Source organism: Hippoglossus stenolepis, chromosome 16 (genome assembly GCF_022539355.2).
Source record: "Hippoglossus stenolepis isolate QCI-W04-F060 chromosome 16, HSTE1.2, whole genome shotgun sequence".
Taxonomy (NCBI): Eukaryota; Metazoa; Chordata; class Actinopteri; order Pleuronectiformes; family Pleuronectidae; genus Hippoglossus; species Hippoglossus stenolepis.
The window spans coordinates 8,291,179-8,309,763 of NC_061498.1; the positions used below are offsets into that span (position 1 = coordinate 8,291,179).

The 18,585-nt window shown below is 47.2% G+C and overlaps 2 protein-coding genes across 3 annotated transcripts in view; both read right to left on the minus strand.

The window, feature by feature from the left end:
- Positions 1-287: 287 nt before the first annotated feature.
- LOC118123519 (axin-2) lies at positions 288-16,710 on the minus strand. 2 transcript variants are annotated; one of them, XM_035180962.2, is made up of 11 exons: positions 15,917-16,709; positions 13,573-14,492; positions 11,613-11,744; positions 9,088-9,190; positions 7,179-7,319; positions 6,572-7,095; positions 6,295-6,471; positions 5,960-6,175; positions 5,706-5,840; positions 4,824-4,991; positions 288-1,957 (listed from the first exon to the last, which is right to left on the minus strand). In XM_035180962.2, exons 2-11 carry the CDS (start codon positions 14,379-14,381, stop codon positions 1,831-1,833), a joined length of 2,532 nt encoding a protein of 843 aa, XP_035036853.1. In that variant the 5' UTR covers positions 14,382-14,492; positions 15,917-16,709; the 3' UTR covers positions 288-1,830. The 2 variants fall into 2 exon arrangements, with proteins under 2 accessions (XP_035036853.1, XP_035036854.1); XM_035180963.2 differs by lacking the exon at positions 288-1,957 and having other exon boundaries at positions 4,861-4,991; positions 5,618-5,840; positions 15,917-16,710.
- cep112 (centrosomal protein 112) overlaps positions 14,402-18,585 on the minus strand; it is a 107,072-nt gene continuing 102,888 nt past the window's right edge. The window contains exon 28 of the transcript XR_004698594.1: positions 14,402-14,492. The gene's annotated coding sequence lies outside the window, so the exon portion shown is untranslated. The remainder of the gene's footprint in view (positions 14,493-18,585) is intronic.

Sequence of the window (18,585 nt, forward strand, 5' to 3'; positions counted from 1 at the left end):
CCCTCTCTCCTCCTTTCACTAAAACACACGGAGGCTCTGGTGGCCAAATTAATGCTGCATGTTTTAATTTACTCCCTGCTGGAAATTAAGAGCTGATAATGGATGCAAATCTGGCAGATTTCTCACTGGATCTACTGAGTTGCACTCTCCACAGCGGGGGGAATGTGTGTAGTTAAGTTTGTCTCACACACACACACACTACCATCACAACATTCCAATTAGAGCTAGGAAAACCCATATATTTGCCTAGTCACAAGATACACACAAAAACATGGGAGGCCATTTGCTAATTTGAAAAATAGACCATTTTAATAAAGGCTACATCTCTTCATAATTACAATAATTAAAGTACCGAGGCATCTTTTCAACTGAGCTCTATAGAACGTATAATTTACAGTTTACAAGTGGAGTTGAGGAAGCCATGAAAAATATTATAAAACATATACATGATGAAACGGATACTAAAAGGCATAAAAATATCTTTTCGACATAAGGCCCCTTGAAAAACCAAGGGAGTAACAGGACCCTGAAAACTGGGTAAAACACGGCAAGAATCCATGTAGGCACAGCTTCTGTACTCTATTAAAACACTATGGACATAGTGTATATCACCACCATCATGATCATCTGCAGCTCATAGAGCAGGTTTCAAACACACACAGAGTAATCCTAGTCGAAAGCATCTCAGTCACACATACACATAAGTAAGCACGTAGGGGAGCACATCATAGAGCTTTTTGTTGGTAAATATTACTATTGGTGTAAACACATTTTGGGGACTCTAGGACCTGTTCAGGGCAGTTTCCTCTTAAATACATAGGCTATTTGTGCGATGCCTGCGCCGCTGAAACAAAGGCACTAAGACGCGACAGATCAAGGCTAAGCTGGGCAGAGACCCAGAGTTAGGAATTAGACATTAAAAGCATTTTCATAGTACACTCAGGGCCCTTCAGAGCAGATGGGGGACATGGCCACAAATAGCGCTGTAGTAGTAAATATATTATCAAACTTTAAGTGATGGAGAGCCGTTCTCAAAGCTTCAGCAGTGAGCTCTCCAGCAAAGAGATCACAGATGTCCAATTAAAGTCTCCAGAGCAAGGAGTGGACATTTGGAAGAGGTATTTTTGGAGTTTACAGTTCAATATAAGGGGCTGAAAATGAACACAACCATTTTCTTTGATCGAGAACTGATGCTCAGAAGGGGGGGGGAAGAGAAAAAATCATGGATATGGAAATTGGAGAAGTTTCTCCAACTCCAAGCAGCTCGTCCATGGCAGAGTAATTAGGGTGGGACAGGGATATCTTCAATAAATAGCAATAGAATTCTTTACACAGCAATACGAGCATCACAATACAATGCAATGTACATGTATATCTGCATATACATATTAGCGATGTGCGAGCAAGTGCCCAGGGGCAGACGCTGGCACAGGCAGGGTCAGGTCGGGTATCAGTCTCCGATTTAAAACCCTCTGCCCCATTTCTTGACAAGTGGTCATTCACCTAGAGTCTCTAGAAATTTCTCCTCTGGAACCATGGAGATGTTTCAGTCCAGCAACACAGTCCATCATTTTCTTCACTTCAAGGTGGGCTGTTCACATGATAGTCCTGCAATAGCGCCAACTTGTCCTCCTTCCTTTTTCCTTCTCCATATTCCATCCGATCCTTTCGCCCAGACCTCGACGACATTCCTTCAACAACGTCTCCAGTCCGACAGTCTTAGCTTAAGAAGACACATGCTTTGCGTGTGTGGGCATAACAGAGAAGTACATCCACAGAGGTGCGAAGCGTTCGTAGGAGTTTATTCCACAACATGTGGGCACCCCAGCCTCACTCCATCCTCTCCACCTTGCCCAGGATTTTGCCCTGGTACGTGGGCAGCAAGGAGCCTTCGTCTGACACTTCCTCGAACACCGCGCCGCAGTCAAACTCATCACTGGCTTTTTTGAAGTAGTACCTGCAACACAGAGACGTGACAATTAAACAAAAAGCCTGGTACACTCAGTGCACAATCAACCAAGCCTGCTGACCCACAGACGAATTTCGACGGGTGGGGTGGAACCTGCTGCAACAGTCTTGGTCTAAAATAAGAGACCGGCTCTCCTCATCTCCTCCTCTCTTTTACATCTGTATTTCTTTTTTCTCTCCACCGTGCTGTTGTGAGTTTTGCCACGGCTAACACAGGCCAATTAGGCCCACGTGCTAATGAAGGGGTCCCTATGACATAGGCTGAAATTTTGGGTGCCTGCGAGTCTGCCTGTCATTACCCCCCAACTCCTACACATCCGCTCGTGCACATGTTAGAAGGCACATGTGCATTCCCTCCGCCCAGTTTCATTATTACAGTGACAAAGACGAGAACAGAGAATACGTAGAGGAGGGGGAGACGGACTAAACAGTACACTGTGTCCTGGCTTACCCCTGTCGATAGCATGAGCTCTCACTGAGTGCTATGGAAGGACAGAAGACGGACAACTTTCTGTGTGTGTGTTGTGAAAGAAAAGAAAGGAAATCTAAGGAGGGGCCTTATCGTCAGCCATGACTTCACTGGGCCATTAATGATGCAACCCCCCTCCCCATCCTCATTTTAGAGGAAGAGAAACCAGCAGGGGTGGGTTTGTTAGGGGGGGTCTCAGAATTCACTCATTAACTATGTAATGGAAAAATGCCTCAATTTGCTCCATGTGTGGGGCCACTGGAATGTTTGTGTGTGTTTGTGAGACTTTTGTTTTTTAACGAGACGAGAGGCTGACAACGCCGAACATGCAACACTTATAAAACGAGTGCTGTAGTCTTAAAATAAAATAAAAATCCTAGCAAAAAAAGGTGCCTGGGAGTGCACGTGCTCCAGTCAGCACGAGGGTGGTCACTAATAAAAAGCAGCTTCATCTGATGTACAGGAAGGCTTCAACTAAGTGGAATGCAAGAGGCTTCTCTGAGGAAAATGAAGAGAGTTAATAAGACTAAGTAGATAAATAAGACGGCATGAAAGAGCACAAGACATGCCTGATAATTGTATCCTCCTTTCCTATCTGGAGGAGGAAGAAAAAAAAAAGAAAAAGTTGAGCCGTCCTACTCTTATAAAAAAAAAACTTCAAAGAGGCATGATCTTTTTTTGCTGAGAGAGACAGACAGAGACAGAGAGAGCCTGAATTTCCACTGGAACATGTTTTATGTGGCTAGATCTGTTTTTCCCCCCTTCTCCCCTGCTCTCTGCGTTCGCACTGACATCTGGCACCAATATCGTCTGGCAGGGCCCAGCAGTACTGTTCTTTGTTGAACCGCTGCCATGTTGAAATGACCCAACTCCACACATTCTCTGGCTGCTATTAAAGCACCGCGCAGCTCTCTTTCCCAAAAAATGTGGATGGTATGACACAGGAACTGAGACAGCGAGCCAGGGAGAAAAGAAGAGGTGCGGGGGGGTTGGGATGGGGTGGGGTGCAAACAGACAGATGTGAAGAACTCGGCGCTAAGTGCCTGTCACATTTGTTGATCCAAAAACACTGCACACATCTGGAGGAGGAGGACATTTCTGGGAGTTCCTTTGCCTTTTTATTCACCCAGAAATCATAGTTTGATACCTATAATTATTAACACAATACTCAACCCGTGCTTATCCTGGAGACCGTGGCAGCCCGAACAATACGCTTTGATCTTTTCCCTTTAATGCCCACTGGTAAGAAGCAATCAAAGTAAAATCTCTCTGAGCAAACACACACTGAAACGGTGTAGCCTCAGCCGGGGCCCTGTAAGTACGGCAAACAAGCGGATCTGGCATTTAACAATCTGCCTTTCAAATATATCCATAAAATGATTACAACATGTGTAAACATTGTGCGTGTTCGACACAAGCACATTCATGCGTGCACACGCACACACACACACACACACACTCGAGCTGAGGGAGAAAAAAAAAAGAGCCCCTGATAGCATCAGTGAAGAATTTGCACACTGGCCATTTGTGTGAGTCTTTGTTGGTTGAAATGAAAGGGGCCGGGGCTTCAAAGCCATGTGTATTAAGTGTGCCTTAGCATGGAAATCAATACCAGATGGGACCCAAATCGCTGCAGTTCAAACTCTCCCTCTAACCCCCGCTCCACCCAGCCTCCCTCCCTCTTGTCCTTTCCTTTTCATTGCACCCCCCTCAAGAGACGCACACACACCACAGAGGCCTGAAACTGTTTGCACACACACATTGAAACCAACCCTGATAACGGCGCTTCACAAAAACGTGCATGAAACACATTTAAAGTAAGGAGGAGATTTATTGTTTAAGGTCTTGAAGGTCACAGGTACTGACCAAAACTCAAAGATATACATTTACCACAAGACGGTGCAGCCTGGATCATTCAGTTAGCAAACATCAGCCACGCTGGCCAAGTCACCACATTATGAGATTGCATTAAGGATCACAGATCGCGAAGTCAGCCATACTGCTCCCATGCCATCGAAGATACCGGGCATTGCTAATTTATATCTGTCCTCCACATCTTGCCTGTGTGTTTGCCATTTTGAGGAACTACACCAAGGAGGTTATGGCTTAATTTGTGTTTGTTAGCATGATAACACAAAAACTACTGGACAGATTACCATAAGACTTAATGGAAGGATGGGTCTGGAAAGAACCAATTCAAATGGAGCAGATCTGGATCAGGGGGCAGAGCCAGGATTTTTAAAACCCATTTTAGGTACGTTTTTTTTCAACATTTTTGTCCAATTCTAGTAAATATAGATGCAGTTTCATGTCTTCAAGGCTCAGAGATCACTTTGTAAAACTTTAATCAATAACCACTTCGTATTTAAGTTTTTTCTCTACACACCTGTAGTTGCCCTTCTTGCGGAGCTGCTCCTTGAAGTGGCCAAGGGTGAGACTGTGGCTCTTCATGGTCCTCCGGTAGGGGATCTCCTCGCCACAGAAGAAATATGTCACCACTGTCTCGCCACTGCAAACTCCATTGCTTCCGAACCCCTTCTTGCACTCCTTCACCCTGAAAGGGACAGAAATGATATGTGAGCCGGAGCGAGCACAGTTATGATATACGATCCAACCAACGATCGACAACTTGCAGCTACAGAAGACAGATGCGAGACTAGAGACACAAACAGCAGTCTGACTGAAGAACAACACTAGTGAGTGAGTGACCCAGTGCCATCAGTAAGTGTGTGTGTATGTGCATGCAGAAGGGGCACAATATTAACAATTCCCCTTCAGCTATGTCCAAGGCTTTGTAGGCCCACTTCAGAGGAGCGCTCCCTTTGCTAGGCTCTGCTCGCCCCAGCTGACTGCCAGCTCACTGAAGGACAGCCAATAAAAAATGATACATATATATGAAAGCGATGTCTAAGTCAGGTGGTGCAGTGACTACACACTCCCCACACACAGACAGCACAAGTACACAAGAATCATGCAAACACAGAAGCAGAGCCAGGCCTGTATGTACAAAGCTTAAAATAGGCTTCGCAAAGGGGGTCACCTTCTCTTTTCAGTGACTGCGTGTGTAGGCGTGTGCACATGTGTTATGTGTGGTATTGCGCATGACTACGCGTCTGTCTCCCTACATGTGCGGCGAGGAGTGCGGGTGACAAGAAGGAAGAGTTAAAAGAGTAGAAGTACACTGCGAGGTGGAGGCTATGGCTGAGAGGAGGAAGAGGAGCAGAGAGGAGGAGAGGAAGGGGAGGGCAGGACGCTAGAGGCATCGTACTCTTCTGATTGGAGACCGGGGCTGGTTGCGAGGAGACTGGCAGGGCTGGGATTGGCTTGAGAGAGAGGGACGGACCCCCCACCCTGGACAGGCACTAGGTGGCTCTTCTCTCGCTGGAGACTGGAAATTGAATGCCTGGGAAGAGATCAAACAGAAAGTTTAATGCTATGATCAACAATACTAACCGATATTTCCTTGTGGGACAGCTAGAAATCACAGCTTAGAGCAACATTCAACAACTGTTCTCTTTGTACCTTTGCTTGGTGGTCTTGATGGAGACCTCCTCCAGTCTGCGACAGGCCTCCTCCAGCTGGGCCAAAGTGTTGGGAGGGGGCAGGGGAGGCATGGCAGGGTCTTGGATGAATGGCTGGGCTGGCTGGTGGCTACGTAAGTGGCCACAACTTCCTCCACCACCCCATGTGTGTGTCTGGGTGGAAGTGCCTCCAAAGGATTTCTTGGTGGTCTGGGTACTGCGAGGGCAAATGGACAAAAGACAACATACATCAACAATATGCAAGGGTGGGACATTTTAAAATACAATAAAACTTATGTTAACCCTTAAGAATTCCTGCAAAAAGCCACTGCTCACCTGTGAGCCTTATGCCTGCCCCGCTGTTTACTTTCCAGGATCCACTGCAACACATTTTGGGCGGGGTCTGTCGTGTCACTGGGCAGCTGTACAAGCCCACAGTCTTCCATAGACCTCTCTGCCACTCCATCCTCAGCTCCTGAACGACACACACGCCTGGATAGAGAGCTGGAACGCCTGGAAGGAAGAGAGGAGCAAAGAGAGAATTGTTTATTTTTTTATACAATCAACGGATGAAAAGAAGAAATAAAATGGACGCAAGGTGCGTGGAACTGACCCCATATTGTTGTCTGTTGTAATAGCCCTGCACATCTCTCTGCCCAGGCTACGGCTGCGTTGGTATGGCTGGCACTCTCCACTGCTGGAGCACAGGCCATGCACCCTGAGGGCGGCCTCTCTTTCAATTTGCTCTTGAGACTTGGGACTGGCATGATGGTGAATGTAGTGGTGGTGGATGTGTTTCAGGCTCTGCCGGCTTACGAGGGTCCTGTTGGGGCCCAAAGCCAGATTGAACGCCCCTTGGTCAGGACTGGACACAGATGAACTGGGTCCCCCAGTCCTCACAAGGGCCTTGATTCCAAAGCCTGCCCGAGCGAAGGGCCTGTGTTCTGGGGAGCTGGAGCGAGGGGAATGGCGGATGACAGCTGGTGACTGGCAGCCGGGGGTCTTCAGTACACGAGAGAGGTGTTCATCCAGGATGGCCTGGGGGTCCTCATCAGAGGAGCCAGAGAGGAGGGTCAAGGGGTGGGGGGAGAGCTGGGGAGCACTTCCCATGATCTCTGTATCTTCTCTTTCCTCCTCCTGGTTGAAGCAAACACCGTTATCGACTGACAAAAACACCACTTTAAAAAATTCACTTTTTCCAGTAAGAACCAGTTACACACCTCCTGAATCTGCTGCAGCCTCTCCTCCAGAGAGCTGATGGTGTCCTGCTCTCTCTTCAAGCTCTCCAGGCGGGAGATGAGCTGCGCTGCGAAATCTGCCGGCTTCAGTGGGACAATCTCCTTGGGAGGACAACGAGTGCGCTTTTGGGGAGAAAGACATCCATTAGCTGTTGTGTCATCTTGTCATCCACCGATGACAAAGCTCCCCAATTCCTACAAAGACATCCGTCCTACTCTCGCCTCATCTAATTATGCATTGTTCTCCACCAGCGCCTACTCCACTGTTGGTGGTACTGATCAGGGCACTATCATAGGCACACAGGACTATGAGGCTGTTTAAAGGGGTGGCATGCCTGGTGTATGGTCACGCTGGGCCAGGCCTTGGCTGGTTCCCTCTGTCAGCATCAGCAGGCCTCTTTAAAGTCAGCTCACTTCAAAGACTTCCTCGTCAAATATCAAACACTCAGTAGGGGGAGAATAGGGTGGTGGTGGGAGGGATGGAGGGATAGATAGATGGGAAGCAGTGGCTTTACATCTAGGAATAAAAGCCACATATCGACAGGGGGTGGAAGAGAACTACAGGGAGGAAAGGATGGGGGATTAAAAAGTGGGAGAAGTTGAGATGCAGAGATGTGTGCTCGCAGGAGGGCAGAGAAAAAAGAAATGAAGAGAGGAAAGGATTGGAGGACAGAGATAAAGGTGCCAAAAAGGATGGGAGATAAGAAAGGTTGAGGTAATTTATTCCCCCCCTTGTCACACACTGGGCACCTTTGAGGTACAGTATAGTGACAGTATGAGAATCTCTGTCTGTGTGTGCACTTATTAAATTATTTGCATTTTTGCACTGGGGCTTTCTTGATTTTTCTTCCTCATTTTTGTTTCTTCCATTCCTTTGTAGTGGGGATGAAGGGGAGAAAAGACAGAGAAAAAGGAGGAGCCCGAGGCGGGTGCACCATGGGAATGGCAGCCATCGCCAAAAATCAGACGGGAAACAAAAACAAGAATAAAAGCGAAAATAAAGCAAAAAAGGGGACAGCGGGGGGAAAAGTGGTGAGAACCAATCTGTGAATCTTTTTCTAATATAAGTAACACACTCCCATCATGTTGAAAAAGGGGCTGACATCAAGTTTATTTTAACAAGCTACTCCTGCATGATATCTTTTCCTATCCTTCTCTCAACCTTAAGTTAGCGTCTATTAAGCCTTAAGCTACCAACTCCCCTCTGACCCACTGAGACGTCACATGGCACGCTCAGACTCTTTGCTTAAGTTAGATCCCTCAATTTTAGGGGAGGGGGGCTGGCTGAGTGTGTGTGTGTGTGAGAGTGTGTGTGTGTGTGTTGGGGGGGTGCAATGGAAAAAAAGGGGGCCAGCTCTGTTGGAAGTTGTCACTTCCCTGTGCGTTTGCTCCATTCATCCTTGGATCAAAGCGCTGCGTGTGTGTGCGCGAGTGAATGTGTCGAGTATCTTTGTGTTTTTGTTGGGGAAGTTGGCTGATTTCAGAGCCCTCGGGATAAAGCGGCAGAGATCTTCCTCATCTCTCCCTATTCTCCATATTTACAGCATCAGTGGGGAAGAAAAACCCTGGTGTGTTCCGAGCGCTGGGGCGATAAACAGCTTAGAGACCTCCCCGTTTCCCGCAGACTTCAAGGAACCCTAATGGGGGTGTAGGTGACACCAAAGGTAGCGGGTGTTTGTATGTGCGGGTGTGTGTGCGCGATAGTGGGAGGCTGGGTCTTTGACGTTACTCTTTAGATCTTTGCTGGTGTTGTCGAACTGAGGATGCCGAATACAGTTTGTGCGGTACTATTCATAGAACCAAGAGAGACCCGGAACAGAGGGTGGTATGGAAATTAGACAGTGCGACCCAGGTTCAAACAGACTGAGTATGTGTGTGTTTGTGTACTTACAGGGAAAGCAGGCAGAGAGACTTGGCTATTCATCCTCATGTTGCGATGCATCTCTCTGTGTAGCTGTTTCTTGGAGCCCAGTTTATACGGAGGGATGCCATCTCTGGGGGTGTGCAGACAGATCACAAAGGTCAATTACCCAATCAGCTACATCATTAAAGACCAAACAGCCATTCAGGAAGAAGCTTGTTAGCCAACTGGGTAGATCAAACACAGTGCAAGCCAGAAGAAATCTAATTTATTAATTCTCCTAAGAATTTTTTTTTCATCTTTCAGGCTTAATCCGAGAACAAAGAAGATACTCAGAGGTAAATTATGCCAGCATTTACGGCCTCGTATGTGTGTCGGAGCCGATTTTGTAACGTGGTTCTGAGTGAGGTGGTAAGAGGTTCTAGTTGCAGTAGAAGTGACACAAATTTTCTGCTCTGGCTTCAGCATAGCACCGGGGAAACCCTGCTGGTCAATTCCTTTCAACCCCCCCACCCACACACACCTACTAGCCAGATGTGAACCATTCTTTCATATGAACCCGATTCTTCAGAATCGTCCAGAGTTTTCCTTTAACACCTGAAGCACAAAACCGTATATTGTCTGTATGCGATGCACTCTCACCTACTGGAAATACTTACGGCTTAGTGCGTGCAGAAGAGATTATAGGACACGTCCACTCAACCTGCTCTATTCACGCATGAGCTCAATCAAATATTACACAGACTTTATATGAGGGTAAAGTCTGTTTAATGTCTTGTCAAAATGATTCAGACATTTGTACCTCACGCACAGCTCCTCTAGATAAGTTCAGGGTTGCAGTGCATGTGTGGAAAGCAGCTGTAGTGTCAGCATTAGCATTCCCCTGCTGACGTTTATGTTGAGCCGAGGACACCGTTAGCATTAGCGACTCATTCCACTGATTCAAAGTGTTACTGCGGGACAGGACCCAAGGGTGCAGCTAACCTGGTTAAATCTATCTGAGGGACTGAACGGCTGACTGGCGAAAAGATGAAATCAAACAACAAACGGCAAAAGCTCCGGCTTCAAACCGCAGCACTTGACAGAGTAAAACAGTGTCTTTTCTCCCATGCTAAACAGCAGTTTTCTGGTGACCTAGCCTAACTGAGGAGCACTTTTCCACTTTTGCTTTGAAATGCCACAGTCATGCGCATAAGCAACCCTCCCCACGCACACACACACACACACGTACACACACCCCACCTCCCACCCCCAATCTTCATTTGGCAAGCGCTGCCGCAACCAGCCTCTGATCTCCGCACATCAAAAGGCTGGTTTGTAAGATAAGGTAATGTTTGAAGTCTGCGCAGCTGCATTCCCCAGCGTCCAAGCAAATCCATAAATAAGATATAAGCAAAAATCCCCCCTCCACCACTCTCTTTCTCTTCCCACCCAACCGCCTCCTCCCCCATTGCTTTTTTCCTTTTCTATTCTTTCCTTTATCTGTAAATGAGATTCAAATGTTTATGGGTCGTTTTAACTGACCTAAAGAGAGGCAGATATTCTGATCAAGGACAGAGCAGGCAGGAAATGAGAAGGGGAGGGGGGGCGGTCATTGCTGTGGCCAGGGCTTTGTCATTGCACTGGGTCAAAGTACAGCAGAATAGGACTATATTGGCGTCTGCTCTTTTGAAGCTGGGCCGTCTAGAGATATGCCAGAGCAGAGGGCTCCCTGTTATAAAGAAAAACTCTTTATAGCTGCCATAGTCATGTGTGGCCAAGCGCACTGGTCGCACTAAACATCAGTGTCTCAGTCTTTAACTATCTTGATCTCCGTCATCTTGCTCGCTGTTTCAATGACATCATCCGCGCAGGCCTCGACGCCTCCCATGTGAGATGAGGTAAAGAAGAACTCGAACCAAGATTTTTCTGCTTTCTGTCCAAAAACCAGCCGACCTGAAATCTCCTGGCCTTGAGCTGTGCACCGCGCTATGACTTCATCGCACCTTGTCACTCGACAGACACGTGATTACGCCAAGCTATCCTTTAGGTGAACGAGGCCCTTAGCATGTACACAGATAAGCACTAAGCATGTGAGGACAGCTGCGTCGAGCACATTTGACAATCTCTGCAATTAATGACAACAAGTTTGCAAACAAAAATGATGCAAATTTGTAAGTATTAAGTTTGATTGAGATCTTGGAAATAATTTGGGTTTTGGATCAACAACTTGTCCACTGATGCACTAAACATAAATTCTCCGTACTCTTTACAATGCATCAACTCACAAAGTCCTCTAGTGTTCACAGTAAAATGTTATTTCAGAATATATAAGGAGGGGGCCTGGCACTGACTCATGCCAAAACCTGGCAGCTCCAGAGTCTTTAAGTGTTTTCAAGGGGTCACAATTCACCAGGATTTCCACTGTAAAGACTCCCAACAGTCAGCAGAGGGAAGGTGCGACTTTATTCGTTTCATTTATTTATTTAGTTCCATTTCCACAGCACCTTTATTTCATATTCCTGAAACATGCTTCTGTTCTGACATTCTCATGTATTTGGTTAATATTCACTTACACACTGCTGTCAGTCACGGACATGGCGTCGTCGGTCAAAGCGTCACTGGACACCTCACTGTCATTGGTGCTGCTGACAGGGGCGAAAGAGCCCATGTGGCAGGGGTTGAACGAGTCTCCTCGTTTGTATGATCTGAGGAGGTTACACAAGCAGAGATCAGATTAATACTAATGCAGCACCATGAAACAGCATACAACAGGTGGCTGACATTTAGTTTCCACTTTCTTGTGTGTATTTCACGTGGGTTTCTGATCTAAAATGAAGACAGAGAGGGTGCATTTGTGTGACCTTGTCTCCTACAAATAACAACTAGAGCCTGTAATGAATGAATGTGACTGGCTGGTCTGGGGTCAGGAAACCTCCTTCTCTGAACTACAAGTTCATCTGCATTGAGGAAAACGTTGTTTTTCCCCCCCTTATGCCTTCTTATGCAGCCTACAATTGCTCTCTTTCCATTTCTGTCTCCCGCTGTGTGTGTGCATTCTTGCCATGGTACAGGAGGAGAAGAAAAGGGGGGGTTACCAAAAGAAAAAAAAAGTATAGAGCGGAAGCATGAGAGTGTGTCAGAGAAGGAAAGAAAGGGGAGAGGAAAAAAAAGGGGGGAGAGACCCAGCATGACTAAAGCTGTAGGCCCCCAGCACCGGGCTGACCTTCAGAGGGGCTTGCAAAGAGTCAGGTATTTAACACAGCTGGCCTTGCATTCTTCCCTCCCTGCCTCTCTCTCACCCCCTCATTTATACTTTCTCCTCCCTCCCTTTCTTTCATGAGAAGCCCCCCCACCCACCCCTCTGTCCTTCCTTTCCGCTCTCTTTCCCCCTCACTTTCGCTCAAAAGCATTGCCCCGTCCTCCCCATCCCTGAGTTTTTGAAAAAAGGAAAAAAATAAGATAAAAGTGGTGAAGGCGGAGGGGAAAGAATCAGACAAGAACTGACGCAAACAAGAAAAGAGGGAAGAAGAGAGTGAGAGGGTTGGTTGGGGTCGGGGGTGTTGATTTTCTGGTGGAGCTGCTGCCATTCAGGGTTTGTTTTCTTTCTCTCTCTTTTTTTTAAAAAGAAAACCTGAGATGAGAAGAGGTGAGGAGAGGGAAGCGGAAAAAGGAGAAATGAGTTCCACATGTTTAGAAATCTGTGGGGTGACAATGGGAGGGGAGAAAGCCGTCTTTTCTACCTGCTCAGCTGACAAGCATCACTCAAACAAGAAAGTCTGGGATGGGAATGATCATCCCAACAACACACAAATGTTAATCCCTGTTGTTCAGATTCAATAGCTGTCATTGGTAAAGTTATCTTAGCACAATTTGGGATTTAGTGCTGCAATAGCAACAGGAGCATCAGCCCATGATCTAATGTTGAGACTCCTGAAATACCTCCTGTATAACTTTGGTTATTTATGATAATTTATGTTTCATGGGTTTATAAACCCTTCAGGACAACTTGTATTTGTTAAGGATCAATCTGATCTTTGATTTTTTCTTTTTAATTTGACAGGTCAAAAGAAATTCCAATTCCAGAAAGTGCCATCTATTGATCTGCTAAAGATCCTCTGCCAAAGGCGAGAGGACAGTGTGATTGTATACAGGAGGAGGCATAGCATAGCAATGTCATCATCTATTATTTGCTGGCTGGGGTCAGAGCCAGTCGTGCTCTGAACTTTTCCTGTGGAAGACGATCCCTCATTCTGCAGAACTATTTCAAAGCCCCGGAAATCCAGGCGAGCGCCAGCAGAGGGCTGCCGCTGGATATGGTGACAGGGGCCACAGAGAGCCAGGGCGAGAGGGCGAGAGAGAGAGAGAGAGAGATCTCTGCAAACTTAGCAGAAACTCCGGGGTGAAGAGGAGGAAAAATGTGTTTTCCACTTTTACGCATGCATGAGACAAAATGTATGTGTTGTGCATTATTTACGCACAGCATGCTCTGGATCTAAAGATAGATAGAGATTAATAAAGGTGTTGCAGCCATACCTGTATCCCCCCTCCAGCACCTCCACCGCCCTCATGGACACGGGGGCCCTGTTCACCTTCGCTGACAGTCCAACCAGCGCTTTGGCTTTGAAATCACAACTCCACTCCTCCTCTTCATTGAGCGTGGGCAGGTATCCACACACAACTTTCAGGTCGCCCAGCCCGTTGGAGTTGACGTGGTTGGGGTTTTCTCCTCCACTCCTCACGTACTCGAGGTAAATGTCAGAGGTCAGAAACATCTGGTACGCGTTCTCCTCCATGTTGGTCTGGATCTCGGTCTGCGCCTGGTCGAACATGGCAGAGTCTATGTGCTGCTTCTTGATATTATCCCGTATGTAGGTTTTAGTCGCAGGCTTGAGCTGTTTGGCGACAATGCTGTTGTTCTCGATGTAGCGCTTGTAAATTGCTTTGGCGACTCTATGCGTTTTGGTATCCTTGAGGTCCATTTGCCTGAAGCCATTGCAGGCGAACCAGAAGTCTAACGTGTCGACGCATTTCTGCCGCTCCAGGAATGTCCTGAAGAGAAGAGCACCGTCCTGGTCCCCGAGGAGAGAGTGCAAAGACTTTGTCCACCGGGAGAGCGGCGAATCCGGGGACGCACTCCCCTCGGGCTCCCCAAGTCCATCCTCGTTCCTCCTCGCCGATGAGCCCGGAGAGCCGAGCAGAACCGACCTGGGGAGTTCCGCGGTTTTCATCACTGCGAGTTTGCCGGGGTAGCAGGGCGCCTCGCCCTCCTCCCCAGGCACCGGGGGTCGAGGGGCATCTTCTCGGAAACTACTGGCGATGTGGTCCATGAGCGCCCGGCTCATGGCTCTGACGGCTGAAGCCTGTGTGCTGTTCGCCTCCTCTGAGCTTCTACTGTAATCTCCTCACTCTCTTATGTCAGCGGGGGAGCTTCTCTCCGGCTGCCCGTCTTCTCCCTGAAACACAAAGTATTAATCTAATCAAAACCAGATCCGCCCCAACTTCAAAGCGGCAGAGGCGCAGTAAGAGTCTCCTCAGTACCCCCACTGACTTTTACAGAAATAAAAGAGACGAGGCTAGTTCACAGAGAAACCAGAGAAAACGCTGCGGCAGCATTACGTAAACAGTGATGCTTCATATCTCAACGTGGAGTGGGATTTTGTACCGAGGCGCTAATGGCTGGGACGCGATTTAACAGTGATACCCTCACATGCGCCGGCGAGATCAAAACGATGCCTCCACTGAAATCACTTCTCCTTCCTGTGCCTTAACGCGGGTAAAAGTAGTAATTACACGTGAGTCAAGCGGGGTTGTGAATTGAAAGCCATTAATAAGTAATCTATCCTGGATGCCGGAGCATTACGCACGGACTGCGCGGACGCTTCCGGATCCATCACGGCTGCTGTCAGGGTTCCAGCCCGGCTGACTGGCAGCTGCAGAGCGCAAACACATGTCGGTCTTCTCCCATCCCTGCTGCCACTTTCTTTTTTATTTTATTCACCATGTCTGATCAGTCACTTCCACGCGTCTCTAACCTACATCTCATCACAAGCGACCGGGCATCACATCGAGCCCGTCGGTGATGAGAACCTGTAGGACACGGGACAAAACTCGAGGAGATCGAAAAACGTGACTAAAATTGTTAATGGAGCCAACTGGCTGCTGCTGCTGGCGTGTGTGTGAGCTACAACTCATGGTGCTTTAACGCGCTCAGATGTTCCAAACATCCAGATGTTGTGCCAGTAACGCGGAGATTACGAGCAGTTTGTTACAGACGATCAACGCTGCGATCTATCAGCTGATGAAGCAGATGTCAAAGAGAACAACTGGTTCCAGGTTAAACTTGTCAAAGATGAAACAGCTACAGCTCAAAACCTTCCCAAACCAACACCCTGTGCTAATTATCGAAAAAGAAGCTGCCATGCATATTTATATTCCACAAATGTACATTACAACCGCACTCAAAGTCACATTTAAAGTTTCTTTAACGTTACATTTAGGGCTAAGAGAGAGTAACCTCACCCCTCGTTACCGTCCAACTCCATGTACACAGCAGAGGTCTCAGATCTTGTGGGGGAGGAATTCCACACACACACAAAAAAGAAGAAAGCAGCACTTGAGAGAAAACTTCTACTTTTAAGTCACGAAATCGAACAAACCGGATTAAAAAAAGGGTTGAAATGAAGCAGAAGATACAGAAACGTCTCGAGGTGTTTTAATTTTTTTTGATGGGGGTCTTTAAACGCAACAAAAGCGGCACATTTCCCACAGAACAGAACTTCAAAAGCGAGTCAACAGCACATCAAAGGCAACTCCAGCGGGGGCCAGTTTGAGTAGGCGCGCACACACACACACGCACACACACACGCTTGGAACTTACCATCGATCTGCGGGTCCTCTCCTCAAATTAAAAACTCCTGTCGCGGCGTTTGTTTCGTATCCGAAAGCGCGTATAAATCCACAGAGCTCCGTCTCCTCAGCGCGTCCACATACAGTCCGTTCAGGCTCGAGTCGGTTTCACGGAGAGAAAAACGCACTCGAGAGGAAGAAGAAGAAGAAGAAAAAAAATAGCGCTTTTCTCCCTCCTCCCTTTCTCCACCTCCTCCTCCTCCTCCTCCGGTTGGTCTCAGGCTGCCATGCCGCACGGTGGCTCTCTCCTGCAGGCGACTCCAACACCAACTGAACCGAGAGGCTGGAGCAGCGCACTTCAAAGCCAGGAACCGACTGCCGGGTCCCGACAGCAGCATAAAAAACAATTACAGCCTCTCGCGCCTCAGAAATGCATTAAAAACAAACCGAATAGTTGCCGGTGAACGTTATTAACGTCAGAGTCACTGTGGATGAAATGCAATCCGAAGGTTTTTAGATTTTTTTTATTTCCAGACCTTTGCGCCCCTTTTTTTCTGTCACGTATCTCCCCATTCGTTTCCCGGCTCGCGAAGTTGCCTCGCGAGGACCTTATCAAAGGCAAGCAATCTTGAGCCAACTCCCCGAGGCTTTGGAGCGTCAGAAGTAACTGATCTGCCGCCCTAATAGCATTATCGCTACAATCCCTCTGTTGCTACATAAACTTTAAAGACGCAGAGATCTTTTTTTTTTCTTCTTTCTTCTCTTTTCAAGACCCGCATAGTTTTTGAGATTAACCCACTGGAGTCCACAGTGCATGCAACCCAGCGTAGATATCAAATAGCACGTTTCCTTACATGCATTTTTTTTTTGTGTGTGTGGTCACATTATAAGAAAACAAAATGATTTGAATCTCCTGAATGCACCCGTGGAGCCACAGATCAGAGCCCCTGCTGCAGGATTCAAACACTTGCTTCAGGGAACCTCTGCAGAACAAAAGTGTTTTTTTCGACATAGTTGAACATAAGCTTTTACTTTTTTCAATCCACATTCAGCCTTCACTTAGAGCATGCTGCAGTAGGAGGTCATTGCTGTGTTATCGCTCCACAGCTCCTACCAGTGGCAACAGAGGCCACATGCATATGCGCCAGATTCAAACATCTGCTCCTCAGTGAAGATAAGTTCTGTGAAGGATGTTATCATATCATTTATGAGACAGAAGAATGACTCCCCTCTGCAGCTCTCACTGTGCAGCTCTGTGCTTTGTGTATACTCCTTAACTGCAGTGTTAGATAACAGGAACAGGGGTGAAAAGCCCATACATTCAATGTACTATACACAACCATTTACTGGTCTGACTGAGAGGAGTTGTTCGGACATTTTGGAGACTACATTTCCTTTATTCGCACTGGAACCGGCTACAGTCTGTGATGCTGGTAGTGTTTATAGAACAGAGTCAATAGTGTTTTGGATAGGTCTTTAGTGTTCAAATGAGCCACCACAGGGGACTCTTTGTACAAGATGACTGGCCATATTCTTGAAAGAGAGACAGTAGGTGTCTCTGTGTGTCCTTGTTGTCTCAGTGGACACAAATTCCAAAAGTACAGTGCAAAGACAGCAAACACTTTGATCAAGTGCGTTCGCCAAAGGTGCCGTGAAACGTTCTCCCTCGATGCCTCGCTTCCCATCAAGGTTAATAAAAGAGCAAATTGCTCTTGAAGAGGCCATGATGACTAAGGGATTAGTCATCATTCAGAGGCCACTTCTATCACCCTTAAATTTTGTTCGCTCTCATCCCGCATGCGGAAAAACCCTCACTGATGTCTGTACACCAAACTAACTGTCCCGCCAAAAGTAGAGCAGCGTTGACTCCCAGCTGAAACTGAGAGGTAGCTCATCTACATATGGGCTGCATCAAAAAGTAAAGGATAAATGGTTAAAACAAATATTGTAGATGTATTATGCTACACATGGGCTATGTCGGCATGTCTGTTGAAAAAAGGCTTGAGGCCGCTGATGCACAGTATATCTGACATCTGGAACCATGCCAGATGTGAGACAGTAATGAGTCAATGAGTTAAAACAAGTCTGCACAAACCCAATTTCTTATCTCATAAAAACTCATCTACACAGTCCGGGTCCCTCTGCAGGTATACAGGTCATTTGGATAATATACTGAGTGCTGCCCACACAATGTCAGCCTTTGTTAACTTTGGACGGCCGTGGCTGAACTCTGACAGTAAACACACCAGGGTGGAAACCATTACCATGGCGATGGTGTGGACCCCCTGCCAGTACCAGAGGCCAGTTGGGCAATCGCATCCCGTCTTGTCAACCCCCTCTATGGTTCATGGGAGGTCCCCATAGGTCAGGTCTTCCCTGCTGCCCCTCAGGAGCTGACCCCAGGTCCGTGACTGGCCTCAGACCAGGGGTGTCCTTGGCTCCTGGCCCTATAAAAAGCCCTTGAAAGAGGGCTTCAGGGGGAGAGGTTATGGGATGTAACCGTCCCTCTGTTTGGGAAGATATTATTACATGGACAGGTCAAATTCAGCCAGACTACAAAGAGCACTATAAATAGAGAGGGGAGGGCACGCATAAATCACCTGTGGGCCCAATCAATTCTTTAATGTTGACTCTTTCCTTTTTTGGATGTGAACTACATACTGAAACAAATTGAGTTTTTATGGTATCTGAAGTCATATC